This window comes from Passer domesticus, chromosome 8 (assembly GCF_036417665.1).
Source record: "Passer domesticus isolate bPasDom1 chromosome 8, bPasDom1.hap1, whole genome shotgun sequence".
In the NCBI taxonomy this organism is placed as follows: Eukaryota; Metazoa; Chordata; class Aves; order Passeriformes; family Passeridae; genus Passer; species Passer domesticus.
Window position 1 is genome coordinate 51,216,261 of NC_087481.1, and position 26,796 is coordinate 51,243,056.

Consider the following 26,796-nt stretch of genomic DNA (forward strand, 5'->3'; position numbering starts at 1 on the left):
CAATAGCAAGTTTTGGGAGTAGCTTTAGGGAAATAATAGTGAATCTATAAGTTAATAATTTACATTTACACTATGCAAACTAGACAGGGTTATACTGTTAACCTGAAAAAATCCAGGAGGAGGGGAGAGGTACATAATTTAATAGTGATTTCTGAAATTCTAAGATAAACTACTGTAGTCTTTTCATTCTCCAGTAAATATTCAGAAAATCACTGCAGTTCATAAGTCTGTCTATATACTACCATATCAGGATGAGTACTTTAAAAAATCTAAGTAAATCAGACATGAGGGAGGCTTTATACATAACATGATTTACTCATGCTTTGGTGTGTAAACATTATAAATATCCTACAGCAATATAGAAGTTCTGTAACAGATGGACTGTCATCTTTCTGAATTTCATTGGGTTTGGTAGTTTAAGTTATAACCTTAATATTGTGTTAATATGAATTACCTATTGGATTCACATCTACATTGAACTAATGAGATTTTCAGGCAAGCAGTGTTTAAATTGGATTTAAGGGAAATAAATGCTGGGAATAAGGGAATACAACAAAGAATATTATTATAGAACAGTCACTAGTACTTTGAATTTTATTTTAAACATTAAATAACCAGTGCACAACAAGCTTCATGATTAGAAAGTAATAGAACAAATATCTCAGCTTAGGTGGAAAGTTGTAATCTGTATGTAATACCACTGAAGAGTATATAATTTAAAAAAGAAATCTGAATGCTTAAGGGTATGTCAAAATGAAATGTGAAAAGTGAGTATTAGTTGAGCTATTGTAAATGAGCAGATGGTGGTTACTTGTGCTCTAAAATTCATTTTAAAGCATCTCTCAGGAAGTTTTGTGAGTATGTTTCATGACTGAGGGAATCTAAATGTGGGTTTGTACCAAAGATTTTTTTTTGTGCGTTACTGTTGTGTGCATTTTTGGCCTAGATAGTAACAAATCTGTTACTTGCTGGCATTGCCTTTGTCTCTGTTTCGTGTTGTGGTGCAGATGCCTGCATCTAGACCTGCTTCTCTGGTCCTTTTTGCTTCACAGTAGCCTTTCCTATAGAACAGAAAAAGTTAGGACCTCTTAAAATAAACTTACTGGTAGGCATCTGATCAATTAAAGGCAAAAAATAAAAATAAAATAAAAAGCCTCAACCACAGTGTTGTTCAGCTGCAATGAAACTGATTCTCTGTGAGATTGAGAATTCACTTTCACAAATGCATTATTTCAGGACTTGAAAATAACAGAAATAAAAGGAGACAGCTTTTCTCTTCTTTGCCCTATCACTGCTATATTCCAGTACCAACCACTGTGTAACTTATTGTCATGCAGTCCCTTTATAAGTTGTTAAATCATACTCCTGGAGACTAGTAGAAAGGAAAGTTACCAACATTTTCAGTAAATCATGCATTTGCTATCCAAGTGCAATCCATTATTGCTGCCACGTATTATTTTAATCTTATGTTAAGAGAGACAAGAGTTGTTAGGGTTTGACAAGAGGGACTCCCAGAGGTCCCTTCCAATCTCAACTGTTCTGTGAGTGTAAAGCTGTCTTGCATTAGGACTTACTTTTAATTATTACCTTGAAATTAAGTTGGTAGAGAGAGCCTTATAGATGAGCTGATGAATTGGGTGAGGATTTAGGGCAGTTCATTAAATAAGGTATCAATACAATGTCTTAATTAAAAGTACTATTCAGAGGGAAGAAAGATTTGTATTCAAAATGTCTAACTTGGAAGATCTCAGTTTTCAGGAAAAAAAACTAAACACTGACCAAATCCAATAAAGGCCCCCAGCTAATAATTCCTTCAGTGTTTACTGCTTTTCTTGTGTACTAAGGTACCAAAGGAATAAAATTACTCCCAGTTTTATGTCATGTGTGGAGCATATTCTTGCACCTTCAGTCAGTTTTATGTAATTATTTTGTACCTTGTGCCATTTTTTATTATCTGTTTCACAATTTTTCTTGCTTTAACCTGCACAGGATGAAGTAATTTAGTAAAAGTATCACACTAAACTATCTAAGAAATAAATATTTAGTTTAGTTTTTAAAGCACTTCCTGCTCTCTGTACAGGGAATTGGCATCTTCAATTTGACACTTCTATTGTGTAGAACAAGTGGGTGATTTGTGCTCCAGTGTTGCATTCTGCATTTGGTAAAGGATTCTCGATAAGGAGTTAAGTTCTGCCTAGCTTTTAGGTGGCCACGACTTTCTGGGAGGAAGCTACCTGCTCTGTATTTCCATTTTGACTTCTGCTCTTTTAATAGATGTCTGCTTGAGATTCTGCTTTGTCTGTTTGTTTTTACAGTCGGTTAAAAACTACACGAAATGTCACGTGAGGAATGAGCAGATCTGCAATAAACTGACGAGCTGCAAGAGCTGCTCCCTGCACCTGAACTGCCAGTGGGACCAGCGGCAGCAGGAGTGCCAGGCACTGCCTGGTAAGGGGACACTGCTGCTCACAGCTGGCTTCAAACCTGAGAAAACCTCCTCTGTCCTTGCTAGAGAATGTTCATGAGCAGACATGGGTTTGTTTTATTCGTGCTCACTCCTCTTGCCTGCCTGTGCAGGTGGACCCAGATGTGATTTCAGCCCTGATTGGGATGTTAGTGCCACCTTTAATGGTGTTAGGGCAGATAATGGCGTTAGTGAAGGCACAATGACGTGTGTCTCTGCACAGGCCAGAGATGAGCTCTGGCCTGCAGGGAGCACTGAGCGCAGAGCTGAATGGCCATTGCAGGGCTTTTACTGCTCCATGGACACTGACATTGTTCCTTTTGCTAGCTGGGGTTTTACCTTAAAAATTATATTCAATTATACTTCAGTTTTCCTGTGCAGATATGGCCCAAGATCTGGTTTCTTGATTGTCTAATATTGGTACTACTATGAAAGCAGTGAATATTAAAATGCTAATATGAAATATTCTCAGAAGGTGACTGTTAACATCTGAAATAGTATTTATTTTGTATTCATAATTACATATATGGAGTTGGATGTCAGAACCTTTTCCATTTGATTCTTATGTCCAGATGAAGTTAATGAACACTTTTTTTTTTTACTGAGATGATTCATTAAATGACTAAATTTATTCTCTGCAGTTCAAAACTCTATTCATGTAATCTTTTTAGATTGGCTATAACAGTTGATCTTACTTATCTTTTAATAGTTATCTGAGTCTGAGTAATGCTGTAAAATATTGAAGAGAAATATTTTCTGAGATATTATCTGAATTTTCTATAATTTTGATTGCATTGGTATTAAGGCAAATATAAATGCAAAGGTATGATAAAACAAAGATAGTGTAAAGTTGTGATTTCATAATTCTAGGACAGCTATTAGATTTTGGAATTTACATAACACTTAAAAGGAGTGGTTAAAACGATTAATTATGTACATAATCTTATCTTAATATTTAGTTGTACTCAATTCTGAATACAGGGAAGAAATAGTGGCATAAAAATATGCTGAAATTTAGCATATCTCTTATAATTATTTTTTAAATTCTTAGAAGCTTCTTTCCGTAGCAATGCAGTATTCTGTGTGATGATACTTGGTATTTCAGAATTTATGTGATGTGAGAAGGGAAATTGAGTGTGGGATGCATTTTGATATACGATCTCAGGAAGATAAAATTCAGACTCCCTTGGGGTTTTTTTAAGTTTTTTTGAATCAGCTCTAATTGTATCTTTTTTGCACCAGCTCACCTGTGTGGAGAAAGATGGAATCACATTGGAGATGCCTGCCTCCACATAAATTCCAGTCGGGAAAGCTATGACAATGCCAAACTGTATTGCTACAATTTGAGTGGAAATCTCGCCTCATTAACAACCTCAAAAGAAGTGGAATTTGTTCTGGATGAAATACAGAAGTATACACTTCAGGTAACTTGAGGAACTGTAATTGGTGCTTATGTGAAACAAATTGGCTTTGAGAAATCTTTTCTAGGGTTTTGTCCAAACAGAGGGAAGTTTATGCCTTCAAAGAAATGTGCTAAAGACTGATATAAGTCATGTGTAGCATATTAAGGTTTAAAATAACCTTCAGATTTAAAACAAATCACACAGCAGCTCCCAAAGTTTCCCCTTACCAGATTTAAATGCTAAAAGTTACTATGTACTTGGAAGAGAGTGTTTGCTCAAGAGAACGGCTGGAACACTGATTTTGTGTCCTGGTTTCAGCTGTGATAGAATTAATCCATAAATTGAACACAGGCAAGGGCAGGATGCAACAATAGGGATGCATAACCCCCATGCACCAGTACAGGTGTAACTTGTCCAGAAAAGGCACTTTGCTCTGTAACTGGTTGGTGGGATCAAAGGGTCACAGAGAATCTGCACTCCTGTGTAAAACATGTAGTAATTCCCTGCACAGCAGCACTGGAATTAGCTGGAGCTAATTGGCTTTCTCTAATAATGGTGGGGAGAGAGAGGGAGCTGAAAACTCTTCCATGCCTCTGGCAAATACAGCAAGCTGCCACCAGAATATTCCTTAGAAAAGTGATCCATATTACTTTTTTTTTTACTGTGGAACAAGAGAAGGGAAGAAAAATCACCTGTCCCTGGGTGGTCAGGTTAAATTTTTTGGCAGTTAAATATTCAAATGCTTATTGCTGTGTTTAAACATCATTGATTAAAGTGTATGAAATGTAAGAATGCTCAGAAATATGAAACCCAGCAGTGCACAATCAGATGGGATGTCTTAGCAGAATATGATTCTGATTTTACAAGCAAATCAGTTGTTCTTAGCAAGGGGTATTTTTGGGAGTGTGTATTTAGTTTTGTAGAACATGCTGCACTTTGTTCATATAAAATCCTCAAAATTTTGAGTAGTTTAGGATTTTAAAGGAAAATGAAAGATAATTGTGGATAATAATTAAAGCTTATATCAAACTAGTATTCGATTTACAAAGTTGTTATGCTGCAGATGAATTGAGATCATTCAAAAGAAACAATCACTTAAGGATTGACTTTATGTTATTATTGAATCTGAGAGCAAGAGGTTAGGGACACATATTGTGGACAAAAATGGCCTATTATCCTTTTTAGCATTCCTCTGCAAAATGCAGATTCAAACATAGGTTATGTACTTGAGATTTTGTGGGTTTTTTCCCAAGTAAATACAGGAACTGGACAGAGAAAGTATTTTTTACTAGAACTACACTTTTTTCTATTTCTTTTGCTAATGAAGGAGAGAAATCATTCTGTGTCAGAAGTTCTTCCCTGTTGCTGTATTTAATGCAGCCTTGAGACACATTTTGTCTGTCCACTCTTTGATGAGTTAATGTTGAAAATATAATTGAAACAAAAACAACAACAGAATGATGCTGGCAACATGATTGCTGTGGTTATTTATTTTACCACCTTTTTTTCCTTTTTGCTTTCCTTTCCCCTGATTCCTATTAAAATACTGCATAGGATGCCTTCAAATCTAATAAAGTGTGATAGACTATTGATATGACTGATTTTGGCTGACTGGCTTGAGGTGTAGATGAGAAATAACTTTTTTTTAGTGTTTGGAAGCAAGATATTTCTTACATTTCAGAGCTTAGAACTTCTGCAAGGTGACATCCTACTGAGCATATCTTTATTTAAATGAAGTACCTCCTGAGCCAATGTGGTGATGTAAATTTGAGATACCTCAAATACAGTTTAAGCAATTGTAGACAAATTTATCCACTTTAGAAAACCTATCTTGGATTAAACAATCATTTAGCTGTCAGAACCTCTAATGAAATTCTGCCATGAATTATCCTGGTGTTTTCAGTGGCACTTGGAAAAGAAAAGATTTTTTTCATTCATATCTATCTGTCCAGCTGCATTTACTCAGTGTGATACATCCTAAATGTGTTATCAGGTGCGACAGAGGCTCTCTGAAACTTCTTGATTTTCTTTGCCTGCCTTTCCCTCTCAAACTGCAATCATAATGATTTAAAGAGTGAGATTTCATTTTAGATGGCTTTTTTCTGTAACAGGTGCTGGTGGGGAGTTCACAAATGGAGTCAGAGCTGCTGTAAGGTGAACACCGTGGTTTTAATCTCTATTATCTGCAGTAGAGTTTGACTTGGGTGGTTAAATGTTGAAGGCTTTAAAATCATCAGCCTGGGAAAGAAAAAGTTTCAGTTTCACCTGAAAACAAACAAAAAAAACCCCAGCCCATTTCAGGATTAATGAATGTGTCAGAGCAGCATTTGTAAATAAGAATATGATTCTGACTTTATCTCCTTGTTATTTGCTATTCTTATGTTGAGAAAAGGAAAGTAACTTAGGTAGCTGTTGTGTATTTTACAAACTGAAACAGTATCAGTAAATCTACAGCCTGGAAGGACTTCAGCATTCTTTATTGTTAACAGAAATATCATGTGATTTGGTAGATTGTTTCCTAATACACAAAATCCCTCTTCTGGGACAAATTTAGGACAATTACTTTATCATGTTTAGAATAGCACATTGATGTGTTGGGAAGATTCAGAGGGAGGGGACTGCCATTGTCTCCATACCCTCTCCAGACCTCATTGTGTATAAATAATTTCTCCTAATACCAATATTAAACTGGAAATCAATAGGTTGCCTCCTTTTAAACAATAAGGAGAATGTTCATTTGGTACTAAAGAAAGGGACAAAACAAATATCTGTGTGGTATGAACTCAAAAAACTGTTGAATTTGCAAACATATTTTAAAATTATCACCAGCAGTTTAAAGTGAAGTTTGTATTGTTCATGAAAAATAAATTAAATTCTGTCAAAGAATGCCAAAGCAAACACAATGGATAGGCTGCAGATTCCCACACTAAAGAAAAATGACACTTAATATTTTTTTCTTACATGCTTTTATTGACCTAGTAAGCAAAATATTATGAAAGGGAAGATTTGAATTTCGCTGAAAAATAGATTAAACAGCAATATGAGGTTAATTTATTGTTCCTGCTAATATTCAAATGTTGTATATTCATTTAAAAGTGCAATTAGCTCTCTTGGGAGTTGCTTGCTACTGTGGGATTTGACTAAAAATAATAATTTTCTTGTTAGCATGCCATAAATTCTGAGAAGATTTAGTTTTGGTGTAGTAAGCACAAAGGAAGAAGAGAACAGTTATACACAAAGCCTTTCATTATATAAACTATTTGCAACTTTTCCTTTGACTCACGGCTCACAAGGCTAAGCATCTTTTTTATAAATTACACTTGAGTGTAGGTTGCAGTTAATTAGTGAGCTTTGCATAGCAATGTTATTCCTTGTTAGCTCCAAGTATTCTCTGAGGGCTCTCTGTTTCTGTGGTTTTATAATGTGTGTGATTGTGGTGAAGTTGACATCTACTCTTGGTTTCTCAATTACTCCCTTTAGAACTGTTTCTACCAGTCCCACTTTCCTATTGTGGTTTTAGAAGTCTAATAAGTTATTTTAGGACTTTGGCTCCATTTTACAGTTGTTGCATTGACTGTCCATTAGCTCACCTCTAGTTTAACTGTCTTCCTACAGTCAGGATTAGGGGAGCTGAGCTTGCTTTGGATGCCTGAGAATGCAAATTTTGCCCCAAAATTGTCCCCTATAAAGGAGAAATTACAATAAGAAACCAAAGTCTCAGTGAAATACTAGCTAGAATCTCTGTAGATGGAAATTGGGGAATTTCTATTTTTTCAGTTTGCCAGATTGTACGTTTTTTTAAAACTAATTGGACTACAGAAAAGTTTAAAAAGAGTAGGAGAATTAGGTGTTCTCATGACCTGACACACGACTCCTACTGTTAATTGCATCCAGGTTGCATCATATGTGTCTAATAGATCCAGAGACGCATAAAACTCATAAATCTTGCTGCTGCTGCTTAAAATGTGTCAGTCACTGGGTAAATATTTACAAAACATGGAATATGCTGGTATCTGGCATAGTCAGAATTGCTGCAGTTAAGGAGTGGAAAACCCTGCATAGAACACATTGTTTCTTTTCACAGAGCTGCTTTTTGAGGAAGTAGGTTTTTTGTTCAGAATGGTGCAGAAAAGAGTCAAATTAACTGCAAGCAATTTCTCCAAATTGTGAATGTTGTGGAAATATGGGCACTGGGAGGCCACAGTATTTTCAAAGTTTAATTGTATGTTTCATCCTGGAGCAACAATCAAGGAGTTGAAACAATTCCTGAGAAGTTTGTTGAATTTTGTTCATAAGGTGTTGTGGTGCACGTAATAGAAAATGAGATGTTAGTGTGTTATGCACTTTCAGGACAATTTGAGATCCAAAATAAAAGGAATTTAAATAAAGGTGCAGATAAATTTTTTTGAAAGAGATATACACTTCCTCAGTAATTTGCATAATTAAGGAACAAAGGAGATTTTTGAGCCTCAGTGGTAGTTGGCTATTCAGTAAAGGTAATCTTGCTCACTTCACTCATCTGCAAATTATTCAGCCCTCATTAGTTTAGTGCTGATTCAGCAGTAGTACCTGAAAAAATGTGTCATCAGTAGAAATGATCGCTTTCACTTTAGATCTGAAAGCAACTTAATCTAATTTAAATTCTCTGAGTAAACAGTGGATTTAACATGAACTACCAGCTTTCTAGTTAAGGTTACACAGTTTTTCTTTCTAACATAGTTCCTTAAAAACAAATTAAAATTGTCTGATTTACAATAAGAGAAGAGCATATTTTTTAACTTACTAGTGATCAGCTTTTTATAGATTCCTGTTATGGCCAATTCCCATTAATTCTTAAGCCTGAAGAAGAAACTGGATTGGCATTTTCAGTCCACACGTTTGAAGTCCCTTGGTTACTTCAAGTACTTTGAGATTCCCAGCTATTCTGACTAAACCTTTCATCAGTTTGAGAGATAATTTATACTAGATTTATGCCTTTTTTTTTTTTTTTTTTTTTTTTTTTTTAAGAAATTAGTTTGCTAGCCACAGGGCCCTGGTGGCTACAGGTATTTCACGTGGAACTTCCTGAATGCTCTTGTTGTGATTTGATTTTTCCTGTTGGCTTCCATGCAGTGCAGCAACAATCATTTTTGGTGATAAACTTTCATGATATCCACACACACTCTCTGCTACTGCCAACAGTCTTCACCTGTGGCCCACCACATGATGGAACTGATGCCACATAATTGAATATGCATGTTAAGCACATCACTGGAACATTTGGGAGGCCTTGCTTGGATAATCTGTGTTTGGCATCCTAACAGCATGGCCTGAGTGGCTCTGCAAGGTCACAGCTTCCATGGTGTGCATTTGATAACGTGCTCATCAGCATTTGGGTCTGTGTTTTGGTGGTTTATCCTAGCAGAGAGCCAGAGATGGTACATATGGAATTTGAGATGCCTGACATGATGACTGTAAGCTGTCCAGATAGTCCAGCTATTAAGAATGATTATGACTGGGATATGTATTGCTTTTGCTGGAAGTCTTTTGTTTCAGGGATGTTGCTTACATTTCCTATGGCTGCTTTGGCTTTCATGAGTCTCCCTGAGACTTTGTCATCATTAAAGAGGCTTCCAAGACAGTCTCCTACTTAAATGGAAGAATTTATTTCCAAATATCACTGCTGCACTGTCAGTTTTCATTATTGGCTCACATACTTTTTCACCATAGCTGGAATATGATCCCTGTTTTTTTTTTAATATACTGATGCTGAAGCCAAATTATTTGGCAGTGCAATTGAAACAGTCAGTAATATGTTAAAGATTCTCTTGGCTGGAATCCTTCAATCCCAAAGTAGGCATGTAGGGTTGGTTTATGTGTGTGTTTGTCAGCAATTTATCCTGCCTAAGCCCTTGACATTATTTCATATGTGCTTGGTGTGCACACTCCATATCTACAGGGACCTCTGTAGATATATGTGCAGGTATCTAAGGTCTTCTGCTCCATGTGGACCACATAGTAAAATAGGAATCTAGGCAACTAAACAACAAATAAAACAACAGATGTATTATCTACCATTTTCCAGATGCCCAAGTTCCACTTTTACTGCTTGCATCATGTTCTTTCTGGTGTCCAGGACATGTGAGTCCTCACAGACACCGGAATGTTAGTCACCTGGGGTAGCAATGGAATTAGGAAGTAAATACAGAAGTAAGAGACAAAGTGGACAGTGGTAAATTTGCTGAATGTTCTTGTTGTTGTTCAGGAGTCTCCCAGAACACGTCTTATGGAATGGAACATTTCTTAGTCATTTTCTGTTTTATTTAAAATTGTGTCCCCAAGTGTTAGTAGGTAAAGCAATTTTTGTTTGGTCGTGATCTCAACTGAGAGTACAGAAGCAGAAGAGAGCATAGGGAGTGCATATTAGGGAGGTCAGGAATACTGACTATCTACCCATACTGACTATCTACCTACTGATTGTTTTAAAATATATTTACCACTGGTATTTTTGAAACAAAATTAATAATCCTTCATATTTCAATTTGCACTAACAAGACAGGGGAAAAAAGAAAGAATGCTCTGATTGTGTGCAGAATGAAGAGTACTGAAAGATTTTCTTTTCAGCCATGGGTTAAACCTGTGTGGCCAGAGAAAACATGAGATCAAAGGTGAAAGATCAGAGATAGAGAATGGCAGTAATTCTTGGTTCACTTGTGGAATACATAGCTTCTTAACAGTGGCAGGTTCCCTTTAGATGTATTATAGTGTTTTACTTACCTTATAAATTATCTTTACTTACCTTGTAAATCAGTTGTGAACCTAATTCACAATCAGATCAATATCTCTGCTTTGGAGCTGACAATGTGTATCCTCTGCCTGGGCAGGCAGCTGGGTTTGGTATTCTGGCATCCACCTGCCATCATGTACCTGTCACAGCCCAGTTGTCTCTCTGTATCTCTCTTCTGTGTGTTTAAACTGGGCTTAATGAAAACTGCCTGCACAGAAATTACGTGTGGAAATGTGTTTGCTTTAGATGTCGTGAGATTTTTACACCAATGGTAGCAAGTAATGCTTGTAGATTTATCCTGGAACAAGCAAATGCCTTTTTTTCTTAAAATCTGCTTTTTTGCTTGCTAAGTGTGTAAAGATGAAATGATAAAAATCAGTAGAATTTGTGATATAGTTTTACTGATATATCCTAAATATGTTTTAAAAATGTGTGGTTTTAGTTTTTTCTAGACTATGTTTTATAACTTACAAATCAATAATGAAAGTCTATTCAATGTGTATTTAACAGCATTGGAAATGTAAATGTGCCACTTTTATCTCTGTCTCTGAATTGCCTGAAGTTGATCAGTATCAGCACTATGGACTTTAGAGGATGGAGTATTGATCCTGCTTTTTCCTGAAATTTGATTTCTCTGAATTGCTGTTAACATATGTGTATTTCATTATCCACAGTGGCCTAGCAATTAGTAATCATACAGTACCACTGGGAAAAAACCAAACTATTTCATTATGACCAATAATTGAAATCAGAATTGTCTTTGAACAGAATGCAGGTTTTTAGTAGAAGAGAAATACTCCATATAAGGAGTGGAGTTTTTGTTGGGGTCTTTGGGGATGTTCAGGAAGGTAGAACAATTAAGATAAAAACTGTGTAGACAGTGATTGATGAGATGATAAAGTGAGATAGGAACATGGTGAATTTTGAGAATGTGAAGCTGTTGCTGTTGAACTATTTTTTTGAAATGTTTTATCAAGACAAAAAGCATTTTAAATGGTTCTCTTTCTTTTGTTTCATTTCCATCCACAGAAGATTTCCCCCTGGGTGGGTTTGCGCAAGATCAACATCTCCTACTGGGGCTGGGATGACATGTCCCCTTTCACAAACACCACCCTGCAGTGGCTCCCTGGAGAGCCCAACGACTCTGGCTTCTGTGCCTACCTGGAGAGAGCAGAGGTGGCAGGGCTGAAGGCAAATCCCTGCACTGCCATGGCAGATGGCCTTGTGTGTGAAAAACCTGTTGGTAAGGAGCCTCTTACTCCCAGGAACTGATGGCGTGGTGAATAACAAGCTCTTTGGGGTTTAGTTTGCCTAAGAGGGATTTGGGGACAATTTGGATTAAATAATTACAAAAATATATATATTTTTTAGGTGTTTTTGGAAATAGCTGTAATCTATTAATATTCCTTGTTATGGTTTGACCATAACAAAGCAGCAAATATTTATTTGAGAATTAGTTCACATGGCCTTTTGCATTACACCAGAAATCTTATAGTTTGCCTCTAAATCAGAAATAGTCAGTGGTAACAGTAGCTATAACGAAATGTGGAGATATTCAGCAATGCTGATGCGTTCTTTCTGAATCTTGCTGAACATTAGTGAATATCTTAAAGTTGTAAAAGAAGGACAAATCCAAAATTCTGGTTTCTGTCTTTTAGGTTTGTTTGTAAAGTTAACTTGTACAGTCAAGTGACTGTCACAGTAAACATCCACTAAAATGGACTCCGAACCATCATATGTTTTGCATATTAAATTTTTGCAGTTATTATTAAATTTCAGTTTTGCATATTAAATTTTGATTTTAAATATAAATAAAATAAATGATGATTTTTTTTTTGTATACAGAAATGTAAATTTGGACCAAAAATATTTGTAGCTAGTTTAGGAAGCAGCCACTTCAACAGAGATTTTTCTAATGGAAAAAATGGTGAAAGAAAATGGAGATTGAACTTGTGTTTGAAATGATAAAATATTTGTGATCTTTTTCCAGTCAGTCCCAACCAGAATGCCAGGCCCTGCAAAAAGCCCTGCTCCCTGAGGACAACCTGTTCCAACTGCACGAGCAATGGCATGGAATGCATGTGGTGCAGCAGCACCAAACGATGCGTGGACTCCAATGCCTACATCATCTCCTTCCCATATGGACAGTGTCTGGAGTGGCAAACTGCCACCTGCTCCCGTGAGTGTCTTAGTGAATGTTCACCTTACTAAATATATTCTTAGATTTATTTTCCACTCAAAAGGGCTGGAGGGATTCAGCGCATTCTCTAGAGATTAAAAGATTTTCAAGCGAGTGACCTCATATAGCTACTAACATAGCTACTAACATGAGAAAAAGGGCTGTGTGTACCAGGCCACTACATATCTATGTTAAAGGGAAATAAGGCATAGGAGAGCTTTTCCTTCAGGCTAAACTGGCCAAGAGCCCACATTCCTCTAATTGAGATTCCTTCTTCATCTTTCATAATCATAGAATGTAATGAACCAGGACCATGTTAAGTTTTCTGGTAAAATTTTTGGCTAAGTTAGTAAATTTCAGATATTAATCCAGGTTCTAGTGCCCAGGTTCAGTGTAACAGGTAATAGGAATGTTTAATCTCTTGTCAATATCTTTGGAATAATAATTCTGTCGTTACATAAAAGTTTCTCTCTTGTAACCATTCACAGAACTTTTTTTCCTCTCCTGTATAGAAATCAATTTTTTAACTTATAAAATATTGATAGCGAGTTGTGGCAGGACTTAAATAGATTGAAAATCTGGAGATAAAATTGACAGAATACCACATAAATGATGCTTATGTTTTTGAACTAGCAGATATCATGTCAGCCTGAACTTTCAGTTCAGTTTTTCTCTTCGTGTAGTGTTTGCATATCATGCTGATTCAATTTGTTTGGGGAACATAAGAAATGGTTTTTAATTTGATTGTCATTTTTGTCAGGTCTGTAAAATTTTATATTAAATAAGGCAAAAGGGATTTGCTCTGTACCAGTTCAACATTATATAAAGGTAATTTTGTATGAAAATGTACTTTATATTCAACAAATTAGAAAAAACAAGATTCTGTGGCTGTAAGCAGTTTTCCCAGAGTTTTATAGCATCAGATATTTTGCATTTAAACAAGAAAATGCATGTTCAAATGAAGCATGATTCAGATATTATGTTAGTCTAAAATGACTTGAAAATTTTATTAGGTAAATATATCATTATTGCTGCTGAAGTAATGAATTATTAAGTGGATTCCCTTATCAAGGGATAGTGTTTCTACTTGAAGAACAGTCTGGAACTATACCTTTAAAAAATCCTCCTTGTTTTTAAAATTTTATTTTTATTTTGAATGACTAATTTCTGAGCTTATGGGTGTTTTGCTCTGAATGAAAAAAAAAAAATTCAGACAAGCATTTATGATTTAAAATATATGTATAAAAAAACAACTGAGAATTTCACATTTATTTTCACAACTTGGAATTAAAAATGAAGAATGCTGTTTTATTGGTGACATATTGTCATTTTAATGCCTACTTGCCAAAAACTTGCATTTCCACTCTTCCCTACATCTTCCATCCATTATGATTTTTGATTGAATAGCTGACAGTTGAACAATCTTGGACCACCTCTAGAATTTCAAAGAAAACAAAATTGCTGCTTGAATATCCCCTTCTTCCATCAACAATTGCTTCTCAGCTCTCTTCAGTTTTTCAGCTGAATGCCACTACAGATAATAGCTGAGGATTTTCACTTTTGGTTCTGCTTTAGCCTCTGTAAAGATAGTGCAGCTGATACTTCAGAGCTTTATAAATAGCAGCATGAGTATAAATAGCAGCATGAGATTTATTTGGATTGTTTAGTGTGCATCTCTGAAAGGGCAAGCCAGCCAGTGCAGAATGATGGTCTTTATTTTTCTGCTGATCCTCTAATGTATTCAAAAGCCCAAATTTGTGTCATTCAGCTTCAGCTCTGATGGTTTAAAACTGATTTTTCACGTTTGACAATTTGCAACAACAGTTGTCCTTTTCCCATCCCTGCTATTTTCCATATTTGGGAAACTTGAAACATTTCCTCCTGTTTGGATTCTTTCAAGTCTATTGAAGAGCTCTTGCTTCAGCTTTCATGTGCTGTTAAAATCCTTTTGAGATTCTCTCAGACTCTTCACTGCCTGTTTTCCTGATATCTGCAGGTATCTTTAGACTGTGCAGTACTTTTTCTTTTTACAGCTTTCATTACTTTAAAACAATTTTAATAGTTGCTGAAGGCAGAGGAGCTAGCTTTATTCTGCTCTCATTTAATTTGGTTAGCAATGAAATCATTCTGTTTAGTATTCCTTTTGTGGACCAGAGGAGCCCAGGTAGCTCTGAGCATTATTTGGATGCAGTGTTCTGGCTGCAGCTGAGCCAAATTGAGAAATGTAGAAACCATTTGTGTCCTTCAAAATAACTCTGGGACTCTTTAAATTACTTTCTTCTTTTTAAAAAGAAACTTGGATAATTTTGGCTTCACAGCAGGAGCTTACCTTCATGTGTGCTTTTAAAATTTAATTTTGAAAGCCTATAAGGTTATTGTGAGGAGAGACAGCAACCCATAGTGATCAATGTTTGAATGAGTCTGATGTTAATTTGATCCAGTGTTACAGCAGTAATTAAAAAAACTAATATGTGTCAGAAAAAGCTTAAAGAAGCTTGGGAACTTTAATGGTGTTCATGAAGTTACTAAAATATTAATTTCTTATTAATAAAAAATAACAATAACTTCAGAATAAGAATTTTATTTGGTTCTAAACAGATTTGAAATATGAGGAAGACCGTTTAATAATTTTAAAGAATAGAGTCTAAAAGGTCTAAAGGGATATTTGGATTTTAGAATGCAATTTTAAAAATGAAACCTGACTAACTGATGAGAAACTTAAGATACAGTTAATTTAAATGGGTCTGAATCATGACTTGTTGCTTGAGATGTGTGGTTTGCTAGCTTGTTTCAAAAGCTGTATGTCAGGAGACTAAGCCATATCTGTAGGTGAATACTCAGGTGACATCCAGGGATACTTGTGCCCAAAATAATTTTTGATTTGAATTGGAATGATCCTGTGGCTTTTTCTATTTATAGGTATTATCAATCTTACTTGGTTTATTGACCTTGCATTGAATTCTAGTTTTCCTTTTGGAAGGGCTGTTTATCTCAGTAAAATTTGGGATAAATGCATTATATACTACTAATAAGGAAAGAATATATATTTTCTTCTGCGTGTAACGAAGATGTGCAATATTCTTGTTCTGCTTCATTTTCTTTGTTGATTTGAAGTTTTTATTGTTGCACTGTGATATAACAAACACCTGCTGCATGTTTTGTGGTCTTTAAGGATGTCCAGCTTTTAATGAAAACTGAGTTATTTTTACTAGTATAACTGATTTTTTTTTTTTAATTTGCACAAGGAAAATTTAATTCTCCGTCTTCTGTTGTAAAATTCAAGCATCTTATTTAAAAACAATACATTAATATTGTATTCCATGTACTAAAGCTCAAAACTGCTCTGGGCTGAGGACCTGTGGACAGTGTTTGGAGCAGCCAGGGTGTGGATGGTGCAATGATCCCAGTAACACTGGCAAAGGACAGTGCTTGGAAGGCTCCTCCAGAGGCCCAATGAAACCTGTCAGTGTCCACTCCAATGAAATGGTGCTTGATGCTACTCTTTGCCCAAAAGAAAAAAATTATGAGTGGTCTTTTATCCAGTGTCCAGGTAAGGTTTGCTTCCATTCTTTCTTATATATGAAATAAGACTTTAAGCACACCAAAATAATGTGATTGTTCTAAGTAATGCAAATAGCATTTTCATTAAAACCTGTTTTTTACAAAATATTTCCTAAATGTAGAGTTTGCTTGTGTACTGAAAAAAAGTGTAGGTTGACTTGTGAAATGCAGTGCAAGTAGTTTAGCCAAAATTGCCATTTATTTGTAAATAAGTTTTCACCTTTCACCCGCCCTATCCCTCCACATTTAGAAATCAATGTGAATTTTCTTCAGCTGTTGCTTTCTTCTGGCTTCTGTATCCATCAAGGAGTGGAACAGGGGAAAAATTATCCATAGAGGAAGACTGATGGACACAAAATTCCCTCCTGCTCTTGCCAAGTCCAGCTGACTGTCAGAATGGGGGGCTGCCAAAACCTGAGCTGTGCTTCCAGCTGACCTTTTAGACACAGCCTGAATAGAATATGTGCTTGTGTAGCCTTAAAGAGAATGCCTGAACTCTCAATTTAAGCCACACCAGTCTGATTAGAGTATTAATTTTTGAGTTCATTGGAAAAGTAAGGAAGATATCAGGTGCTGTAAGACAGTGAAAGCTGTGCTGGTGCAGCCTCCTGTGTGGAAATCCTCCAACCCTGACAGCCGAGTGTGGAAGCAGCTGTGGAGGACTGCAGGCAAATGAAAAGCACACTAGGGACTTTGACAGCCCTCCAGAAGTCATTTACAATAAATAATACAGTTTAAAAGACAGCTTGAAAACTTTGTGGTGATTTTTTTTTTTTTTAAAGAATAAATGGTGTAACTGTGCTAAAGTTATTTTTTCAGGAAATGTTCTAGTGCTGCTAATCCTGGAAGCTGGAGCTTCTGTAGGATCAATAATTTTATGGGTATATGCAGCTGTGTTTCCCTTCTTGTCTGTTTTTTTCCTCAGTTCATTCTCTCTGTTGTTGCATATATATATAGAGTGAGGGTTTTTTGAAGTCTTAGAAAAATGAAATTAGATATAAACCCCAGTGAACATTGTTGCATATTTTCGGTTAAAACCAAAGAAACCTTCCACATCATCTAAATACTACTTCCTGAATAAAGAAGCCTCTAGTATGTTTCTGGAGACAATAGAATGACATTCTGTTGTTGTATAGAAATTTCATTACTTAGTCTATATATTGATATTGAAGGATTGTTAACCCTTCACTGGAATGCATAAATTATGCCACTAGTGAAATTGTAACAGGTGAATATATTGCTTGTCTAAACAGCTGGGTTTAATATTTATTCTTGATGGACAAAATTCTGTGTATGTTCTGTATGAACATACAATGAACACAGAATTTTATCCATCAAGAATAAATATTAATATTTATAAATATATATATAAATATTCTCTTATAGAGAATTTACTAAAGTTCCTCTTCAGTTTAACATTCCCTAGCTTTATGAGTTTAAGGGACAAATAGTACAGAAGTCATAGAATTAAAACTTCAATTGATGTGAAATTTCTTTTTGATCTGTTTAGGCTGGAGGTTTTGTTCTTAAGATTTTTGTTTTCATTTTCATAGAATATTTTCTGTAGTGGATTATACTAACACAGTTTATTCTTAGCACAGCAATCATTTGATGCACTTGAAACAAAATAGAATTAGACTAAGTCTATGGAAGCCTACTGAACAGTTTGCAGTTAGGATGAAATATAAATAGTTTATACCATGCAATTTGGAGATTATTCTGCCACATTGATGAATAGTTGGCTGAACCATTTATGGTCATTCAGGCATGAACTTATTTTTCCTTGTAGTCCATATCCATCCTCCTTATAGCACTTCTGGGCAATTGTGCTGATGATAAAACTTTAAAATTCCTTCTCATTTTCTGTTTGTTCCAAACTTCAAGATTACTATTCATCAGGCAGTATAGAAGATGTTTATTTTTGTGATTGGTCACTTTCAAATTAATGGGCTTCAATTAAGCTGTCACAGTATTTCTTTTGATAGGAATACAATTTTATTTTCATTGAATTCTTAGTTTAACAGAACTGTTGTTATAAATTAATTTGCAAATAACATATATATATGAAGAAAAGAAAAATAGCTTTGACATTCACCTCATGAGAAGAAAGGTTTAGGTAGAATGTAAGCCCAAATTTTTCTTTTAAGTCTAAATTTCTCCTCTGAAAAGAAGTGTGAGTAGATTCTAACTAGTTTGTTTAAAACTAGATGAAGTATCTTTACACTAGATCCAGATTGCAATGAAGACACCCTGATCATAAATTTTCCTGGTTTCAACTATTTTCTTAAAACTATAATTACCAACAATTGTCAGCTTCATCAGCTATTTCAACACAGAGGTCCAAAGCAAATTAGACATAAAATTGCTTCTCTCCAGGGCAGTCTGACTGAGGATTCAGCTGAAGCACATTTTTGTCTGTGAGGAAAATGACTTTGTTGCTGCCAGTGATGTACATTAAAAGGACTTAAGGAAAAAAGAACTTTTACAAATTTAACTCCTAATTCTTACTTAATTGCTCATTACTGTGTCTCATTAATTTAATGGCTTTTTAAATTATTTAATACTGATGTCTCCAGTTTGATTGCACTGTACCGACTTTGAAATTTATTGAACTTTCACTTCTGACTTTTTCCAATGAGATGCATATTTTTAGGGAAATCAGCAAATACATAACGTAATTTTTCTATGGTGTGTCATGTCTTGTTGATGGCATTACTTCTTATTGTGTATATGTTTTTTGAATTTGTTTTAAAATCTCTTCCATTTACTTTGACCAACAAAATAAAAGAATTCAGAGGTGTCAGGTATGACCAGATAATATTATGACTTGCAGAAAACTAAACTTTACAATTAAGGATGCTTTCATCACCCTGTATAACACAAAAATTAAGAAATACAAAAGTAAGTATTAGCAAGAATAGAAAATCTATAAACCAATGGCCCACTAGTTAGAGAATATTAGTATTAAGCATTTGTCCTACACAATTATGTACTCTTAATTAGACAGACTTACTTTAATAGAACATCTCTTTAATGTACTCTCTGTTTTTACTTCAGGCTTATTGGGTCATTTTTTTTTTATGTTTGCTTTAAGTAATTTAAGGGTTAAAGTATGAATACAACCCCCAAAATGGATCTGCAGCTCATGGTACTTTTGTGTAGCTTTTCCTGAGAATGGCTACAAACTGCAAAAGAGGGAGACACCATAAAGGTGTCTGAAATTCAAGTGTTCTTGGGAAGAATAAGGCTTGTGATTTCTAGAGATGTAGTCAAGATAGTGAGAAAACCTAATGGTACAGAAATGTTTAATACTTGTTTGGAAGATTGTCTAGGCATAGTTACAGAAGAAAGAAGAGATTGTCAGCTTGGGAGGTTTTAATGGTTTATGAGCCAAGTCTGGAAATGGCTATAAATATATTAAGTTACTAAATTATAAAACAGCTCTAAAAACTTTTAAATCATGCAGTGGGAATCCCTTTTTTCCCCTAGCCAAGACACCAATCACTGTGACATTTAAATTAAAAATCCAAATTTTAAAAAAAATACAGTCTTACTGTGATAGCTGTCCTCTTCCAAGTCTTCCACCCACTTTGGCACTGAGGAATCGACAGGTCTGACATGGTTTGACATTTGACAAGCTGCTATAATTGACAGATTACTAATCTGCTGGACACCATGAGCTCTGAAAGCTCCACTCTATAGAGAGGTCATCCTTCAAAACCTGGCAGCAGGATCAATGATGCTGGCAGAATTCACATTGTGATTTTGCTGCAGGAGTGATCAGTGCTTTCTGAGTTTCCCCAAAATGTGAAGCTCTGGAGTGGAGCTCTGGTACAAGATCAGTGGCTTATAGTGATGTTATTTGACAAAAAGCAATTTTATGCTTTCAAGGTCAGGTGTGAAAAAAACATGTCAATAGGAATCCAGTTTTTTCAGTTTCACCAAAATCGACTGTAGTGAGGACAGACTGACGCTGTTTGATGTGGTCCTGTTGTCTTTAAAACTGCTTTGTATGCCAAAAGTAATGAGGGTCAGGACAATTAAAAATAAGGTAATATTTAGTTAATTTATTTTGGAATTCTCTCTGCCCACTAGATATGCTTAGCTGTGAGTTCATGTTCTCCATCACAGTAGGTTTTCAAATGCTTCACGTTTGCATGTAGGTATTGGGGTTTTCGTGGAGTCTCAGTTAGTGACTTGCTACCTCTTCAAAGCTTTCTGAAATGCCTAGACAGCATTTTAAAGCTGTAAGGATTAATTCCAATGGTAAAAAAAAACAAAACCTTTTCTCATAAAACCCTCCTTACAACTGGTGTGTCACAACACAGGCAATTTTTGTGTGAGTCCGTCTTGTATTGCAATGCTGTTTTGAAGAGGTTCTGTGTCAAAGTGCAAATATATTTATGCTGGTTATTAGTCAGGACTAAATTTCTCCGAATCACATTGTACTACAATTTCATAATCACATAGAGATGATTTTGTTCAAAGAGAAATTTAGTAATGAAGCTTTTAAAATGTTGTATTCCAGCTTGCCAGTGTAATGGCCACAGCACCTGCATCAACAGCAATGTCTGTGATCAGTGTAGAAACCTAACAACAGGAAAACAGTGTGAGACCTGCATGCCAGGATATTATGGGGATCCCACAAATGGAGGACAATGTACAGGTAAGTTCTTCTATTGGAAGGAAAAAGAAAAATAGCAAAATGACATTTTATGTAATATGAATTTAATGTTTTTAATGTATCGTGAAATTAACTTTTCTTTAAAGGTTAGAAGTTTATTTTATAGTACAGAGGAGCTGATCAGCTAAACTAATGATTCAAGATCAGATTAATGTATTTAAAGAGAAACTCATTCAGAGTAATTATTTTGCAATTGCTGCTCTCTCAGGAGGAGGAAGAAACTTCCTCGTTGGAGCAACACCTCAAATTATTTCAGAGATATGTCATTAAATTCCATGTGAACAATCCTGTTAGAGACAGTGAGAAGGTACTTATAAATAAACTTCACTATCTGCCAGAATACCTGGTAACACTGATTTGTATAAATACATGGTGCTAGTGGAGGAATTATGCATTTAACAGACTAACAGGTCTTACTCTTGTATAGATGAAACAAAAAGTCCTGGTGTGCTGAGGATGGCAAGGCACCCAGACCCATTCAAAGTTTAATTTTTAAACTGCTGCACTGGAGGATTCTTCTTGGAATGAACGAGAGAATGAAGTCAAATACTCCAAGTAGTTTTTGTATATTGCTGTAGGGCTACAGGAACTCCTTCCCTTAAAACTGAATAGTGGAAGGAGGAACATATTCAATATGGAACCTCAATAAGATTGGCTTTAAATCTAGGAGGGTGCTGGAAAGTTTTGTCCCATGACAAAACTTCATTTTTCTTCTCAATTACTGATGTTTCTTTAACCAGACCTTTGCTTCTCAAGGAGTATTGCTTCATTTAAAGGGTTTGTTGGTTCCTCAGCACTCTAATGTGCAGTAGGCAATGCATAAAGATTCACATCTGGTACACTCAAGCATGATATGTAAAAATTATGTTCAAGGGGATAGAAAGATTAATGTCTACCTTTATTGACAATTGAACATTTTGCTGAGGCTTTATGATGCTTTAAATAATTCTTAATAGTTCAGTTTTTCTCCTGAAGTTGACAAAATGTTCTTTTGCTGTCTGTATCACCTTTATGGCAAAATGATATATTCATACAGCTTTTATTCTTCAGGGATACATTAGCTATCAACCAAATAAGCATTCCATCACCTTTAGTGAAATATGCGTGGTGCAATAATGGCTGAAATCAATTTATAAGACCAGTAAAATTATAAATTTTACAACTTGTTTTTTCAAACCTAGTCTGTAAAAATGCATATTTTTATTGGTAGACGTGATTTTAACAGGAGCTATGTTGACTAGAGAATGCTTTAAAAAATAAAAATGATCATTATTTCAATGCTTTATCTGCTATGGTTTGTTGTATTTTTAGTATAGAGTGTATAATAAATGTTTACATCCTTAGGATATTTTGAAGGATGTAGTAATTGTGAACTGTTAGATTTTCTACAGTATCATGAGTACTGTGATAGAGGTGCCCAAAGTGTGGGCCAGGGATTTCTGCAGGAAAAAATACCAGTGATCCATAGATAAGTCAAATCAATGTTACTGGGAATTAAGAGGATCTTGGAACCATAGCTAGGATCAAGTACAGTGCAAACATAAAGAAAAAAAGTAATGGTTCTGTTTCTTTTCTCCTTCATTCTTCTAATGCTATTGGTAATGCAGAAAAAAATTAAAGTTGGCTGGAAATTAAAACCATAATTAAAATAGAAATATGCGGAGAAAAATATGAGTCGAAGAAAGGGAAACCTTCAAAGAAGCTGAGCTAAGTGTGATTGAAATAAGGAGCAAATAAGGCAGGAAATTCTATGAAAAAGCCAATCAAAGGACAAAAGAATCACAAGGAACTTAAAAATCAGTCATCTTTAGAATTGCATCTTGTGTCATTTTCTGGCTGGACCCCACCTGCCTTTTCTACCAAGACTCAACCTTTGGTTCCATGGCTGCCTGAGCACGTGGTGTGTTTTTCCCTTGGAGCTCCTGAATAATTGAGGATGCAGGTTGAAAACTTTTTAAAGGCATGACAAGATGATGACTGTAACTCTGAAAGTACCTCTGTAATACTGTAATATTCTTCATGGATCAAGTTGCTATAGTTACAAGGGCACAGCTTGCTTCGAATTGGAGAGCAGTCAAAGCTGGGGACAGAGGAAGTACTTGATCTCTGCAGTGCAGAGGTGAAGTTATGTGCTCTGGGACAAAATCTGCAGGTGATTTCCCTAGCACTCATGACATAAAATAACTTTTTTCCAGTGTCCTGGTGAAAGTACTTATGTGTTCAGTGCACACATTAGGTTTCCTGCTGTCATGATTTATGTACTTATAGGTAAAATCTGAGCTCTTAGTTTGACTGTTGGTGATACAGACTAAAATGATTTGCAAGAAAACCTTCCTTTTTTATATAGATTCCATTAGCCCTCAGGAAAGAGGAGGACTTGCATAGCAAGCTTTGAAGTCCTTGGAAAGCTTTTATCTTTTCTCCCTAACTATGCCAATAGTTTCCTAAACCCTTTCTGTTTATACTCCAAGGAGGTAATTCAGAAAGCTCTAAAAGAAATGACTGTCCACCTCTGAGTGATCAATTCTGTTCTGACCTTTGTCTAAGGATGGCAAATTCTGTTAAAATAAAATTATTTTTTTCCACTCTGGTACTAATGGTGGCTTTACAACTGTCATCAGATGACTGATACATTTATAGTGGTATTGCATATTGTTATGGTATTAAATTACTATGAAATGAGTAACAGTTGTTATAGAAGAAAGATATAATTCAGATTTCACAAGTTTTTGAATAGTTATGATTAAAGAATGGGTAAAAGAAGTGACTTTTTGGGATTTTCACTCACTATAATTGCTGACATTTCAATAGCTTTAAAACAGATCTGAGGACCTGTTTTGCATCCTGATATGATGCAGGCTTAGTAAATGTGACAAACCTTGCAGAAGGACAAAGAAAAGATGGAGGCATAATAGCAGGCTTCAGATGCATGAAGGGAAGCTGAGAAGAGAGGGAGATGATAAAGTGCCTTCCCCCATGTCTCCATTTTGGTTGAGGAGGAAGTAATGGGATTAGGTTGCAACAAGAAAGATTAAGGTGGAATACAAAGAAAAATTTCTACTGGTTAAACTGTGAAAGATTACCTAAATATGCTATGAAATCTGCATTACCACTTGTACTATCCCTTTTAAATTTTCAAACGTCTCAAGCTTTGGAAATGGGTAGGGAACTAGCTGATTCCACGCGTTTTTCTCCAGCCCTAATATTCTGTAGTGTCTTGGAGACTGAGATCTAGAAAGCAGGGAGGTATTGGGTGAGAATAAAGTATTCTGATTATATAGGAAAATGAGCTGTGTATAGCCCTATGGCTATGGATATGTACTATATTTTGGGTCCTTAATATTACTAAGATGTCACTAATTTGTATACTACTTATTTTTGAATCTGCAGCATTTTAGTTACTGTGCAGTTAAAAAGCTTTCCACCCTGTGCAGGTTTCCCCTGTAGCTGAGACTCTGGTTTAGTTGTGTCAGAAGTGTGGTATTTTGGCTGCTGATGGGCAATAGTTTGGCAATAGTCATATTTTTAAGAAGTCATTACTGTTCTTTTTCCTGAAATAACCATACCTAATACCAATTACTCATTTAAATTCTCTCACTCGAAGTCTCTTTTCAATACAGAGAATGAGAGTTAGAATTTGTACTCGTGGTGTAAAAATGAGCTTTATATTCAGTTGTCCTAAGATGTGGCTTGCAGTGAAGATATATGTGCTCCTTCAGTTCTTTTTGACATTTCATTGTACAAATATATAGTTTGAATTATTTTATATTTGATTCATTGCTGCATTCTGTACAAAAATCAGTAATAAATTGCAGGGGTCTTTTATGATAAGGGGAGTTCTGTGGCTGTAATCTATTAGTTATCTGTTCTTATACTAATTAAAATGGTTTCAGATAGTCTGTGGTGTCAAATAGGTAGCCACAATAGAAAATGAAATTGATTTCTTACCTTAAATGATGAAATATTTTAAGTTATACAAAAAGATCTGCATTCCTTCTTGGACATAAATGGTAGTGCACAAATTAGTAAATCCAGACCCCATGTGCACATGCTTAAGATTTGTCATCCAAACCCCCTGTCTAGCAAAGAAAGCATGAAGAGAGGGTACCACCCAAGTTACCAGGTGAAGTTACAGCATCCTTTTGAAGAGTTATCTCAACGTGTAATAAAATAAGAGGGAAGGCAGAGGTGAATTCTGAGCATGAGGGAATAGGGTGCTCTGGGAAGAGACAGGTTTGGGTTTCCAGGCTAAGCAAATCCATGGGAAGTCCTTGGAGTGCTAATTCAGTGGTGTCAGCCTGTGCCAGAAATATTTAAGTAATCTGTCTTGTGCAGATTACTTAAATATTTCTATATGACAGATAAGGCACATTCTTTTTTGTGGTAAAGATTAGATGAGAGAATCACAGCTCAGCCTTGTCTGTTCCTGGGACACCTGGGCAGCCTTTCAGTCTGAGGTGCTGAAGAGCTTGAAAGCAGATATTCCAAATCACTTTTTAAATTTTTTTCTAGATTTTGCTCAAGTCCCATTTGAGGGATGATTTTGAAGGTATGAATATTGAAATTTAGTAACAGAAAATTCGCCATTGAATATTATTGGATTTTCAAAATAAGCAGCTTTGACTGTAGGTGGGAAGAGGTCCTGGCTTGTTGTATTGGTGGTTTCTCTTTGTGTTTTGTATTCTTCTGAGTCTTGCTCTGTTATGTGCTGCATTTCTGGGAAATACGCAGTTTTTAAATAGAAATTCTAGAAAAAAATAGAATTGTATGTGTACTACAGACTTCACATAAAGTACCAAAAAAACCTCTCAGTAGGAGATTGCTTGGAACAATTTTGTTTCATCTTAGTGATTTTTTTTTAGTATTATTTTCAAACTTATTAATCATCTACTTAGTTGTCAGTGTTAAAAAAATTGCTCTAGCTGCTTATCACTTTGTCATTTTCCTTATGCGTGGTATTTTTAAAAATTATCATTACAATTTATGAGATGCCAGTAAAAAAATTCTTTACAGTAACTAATGACACACACAATGAATGTATAATACATTTAATAATAATAAGATAACATAAGCATTTTTCTGTATTGTCATTTTCTTTAATAACGGGATAACACTCCAAGCAGCATTCAGTTTTCCCAGAATTGTGCTGCCATTGTTGCTTTTGCAGGAGACGGAGAGTGTGAGTCACAGCACAGCAGGAGCAGTGTGTCTTAACTTGCACTGATTGTTCTCTAAGCAGCTCTTAAAGGCACCCGAGACACTGATGACCATCCTGTAAAAGCTTCCAACCACACAGGCTGTTGGGGTGATGTTTTTTAAGCAAGTTTGCAGAATTTCTGTTGCTTTTATAGATCTTTTCCTTTTCCTGTTATCACACATTGGACACTTGCAATACCAAAGGCATCAGCTTCCCCCCACGTTTGGTTTGTAATCATTCTGTTTGGAAAGGCAAAGTTCATCTTTTACTGGAAACACCTGATTTTTTATGAGATCTTCAAACCATTATCAAAAGTCAGTATGTTTTTAGCTAATGTACACCATGTGTGTTTCACCTGTATTTGTGCACCTATGTGTATACGTCTACACATGCTGCTGCTTGAATGCATTCCACATAAACTTTGGCATCTAGACATGAGCCACCCAACTGGCATGTAACTACAGGAAATGCCTCAAGACATTAAAAAAAGTAAATCAGACAGGTATCAATAAAAGACTAACTTGTCAGAGTTACTTTAAAGT

The 26,796-nt window shown here is 35.5% G+C and overlaps 1 protein-coding gene across 8 annotated transcripts in view; it reads left to right on the forward strand.

Annotated features, from left to right (window-relative positions):
* Positions 1-26,796, forward strand: part of ATRNL1 (attractin like 1) — a 431,225-nt gene that overhangs the window by 91,205 nt on the left and 313,224 nt on the right. For all 8 annotated transcript variants that reach the window (XR_010367589.1, XM_064431407.1, XM_064431408.1 and 5 more), the window contains exons 14-19: positions 2,316-2,448; positions 3,707-3,888; positions 11,663-11,876; positions 12,624-12,812; positions 16,144-16,362; positions 20,902-21,039. Coding sequence is in view for 7 of the 8 variants with exons in the window: in XM_064431407.1 (XP_064287477.1) it covers positions 2,316-2,448; positions 3,707-3,888; positions 11,663-11,876; positions 12,624-12,812; positions 16,144-16,362; positions 20,902-21,039 (1,075 nt within the window). In the remaining variant the exon portion in view is untranslated. The remainder of the gene's footprint in view (positions 1-2,315; positions 2,449-3,706; positions 3,889-11,662; positions 11,877-12,623; positions 12,813-16,143; positions 16,363-20,901; positions 21,040-26,796) is intronic.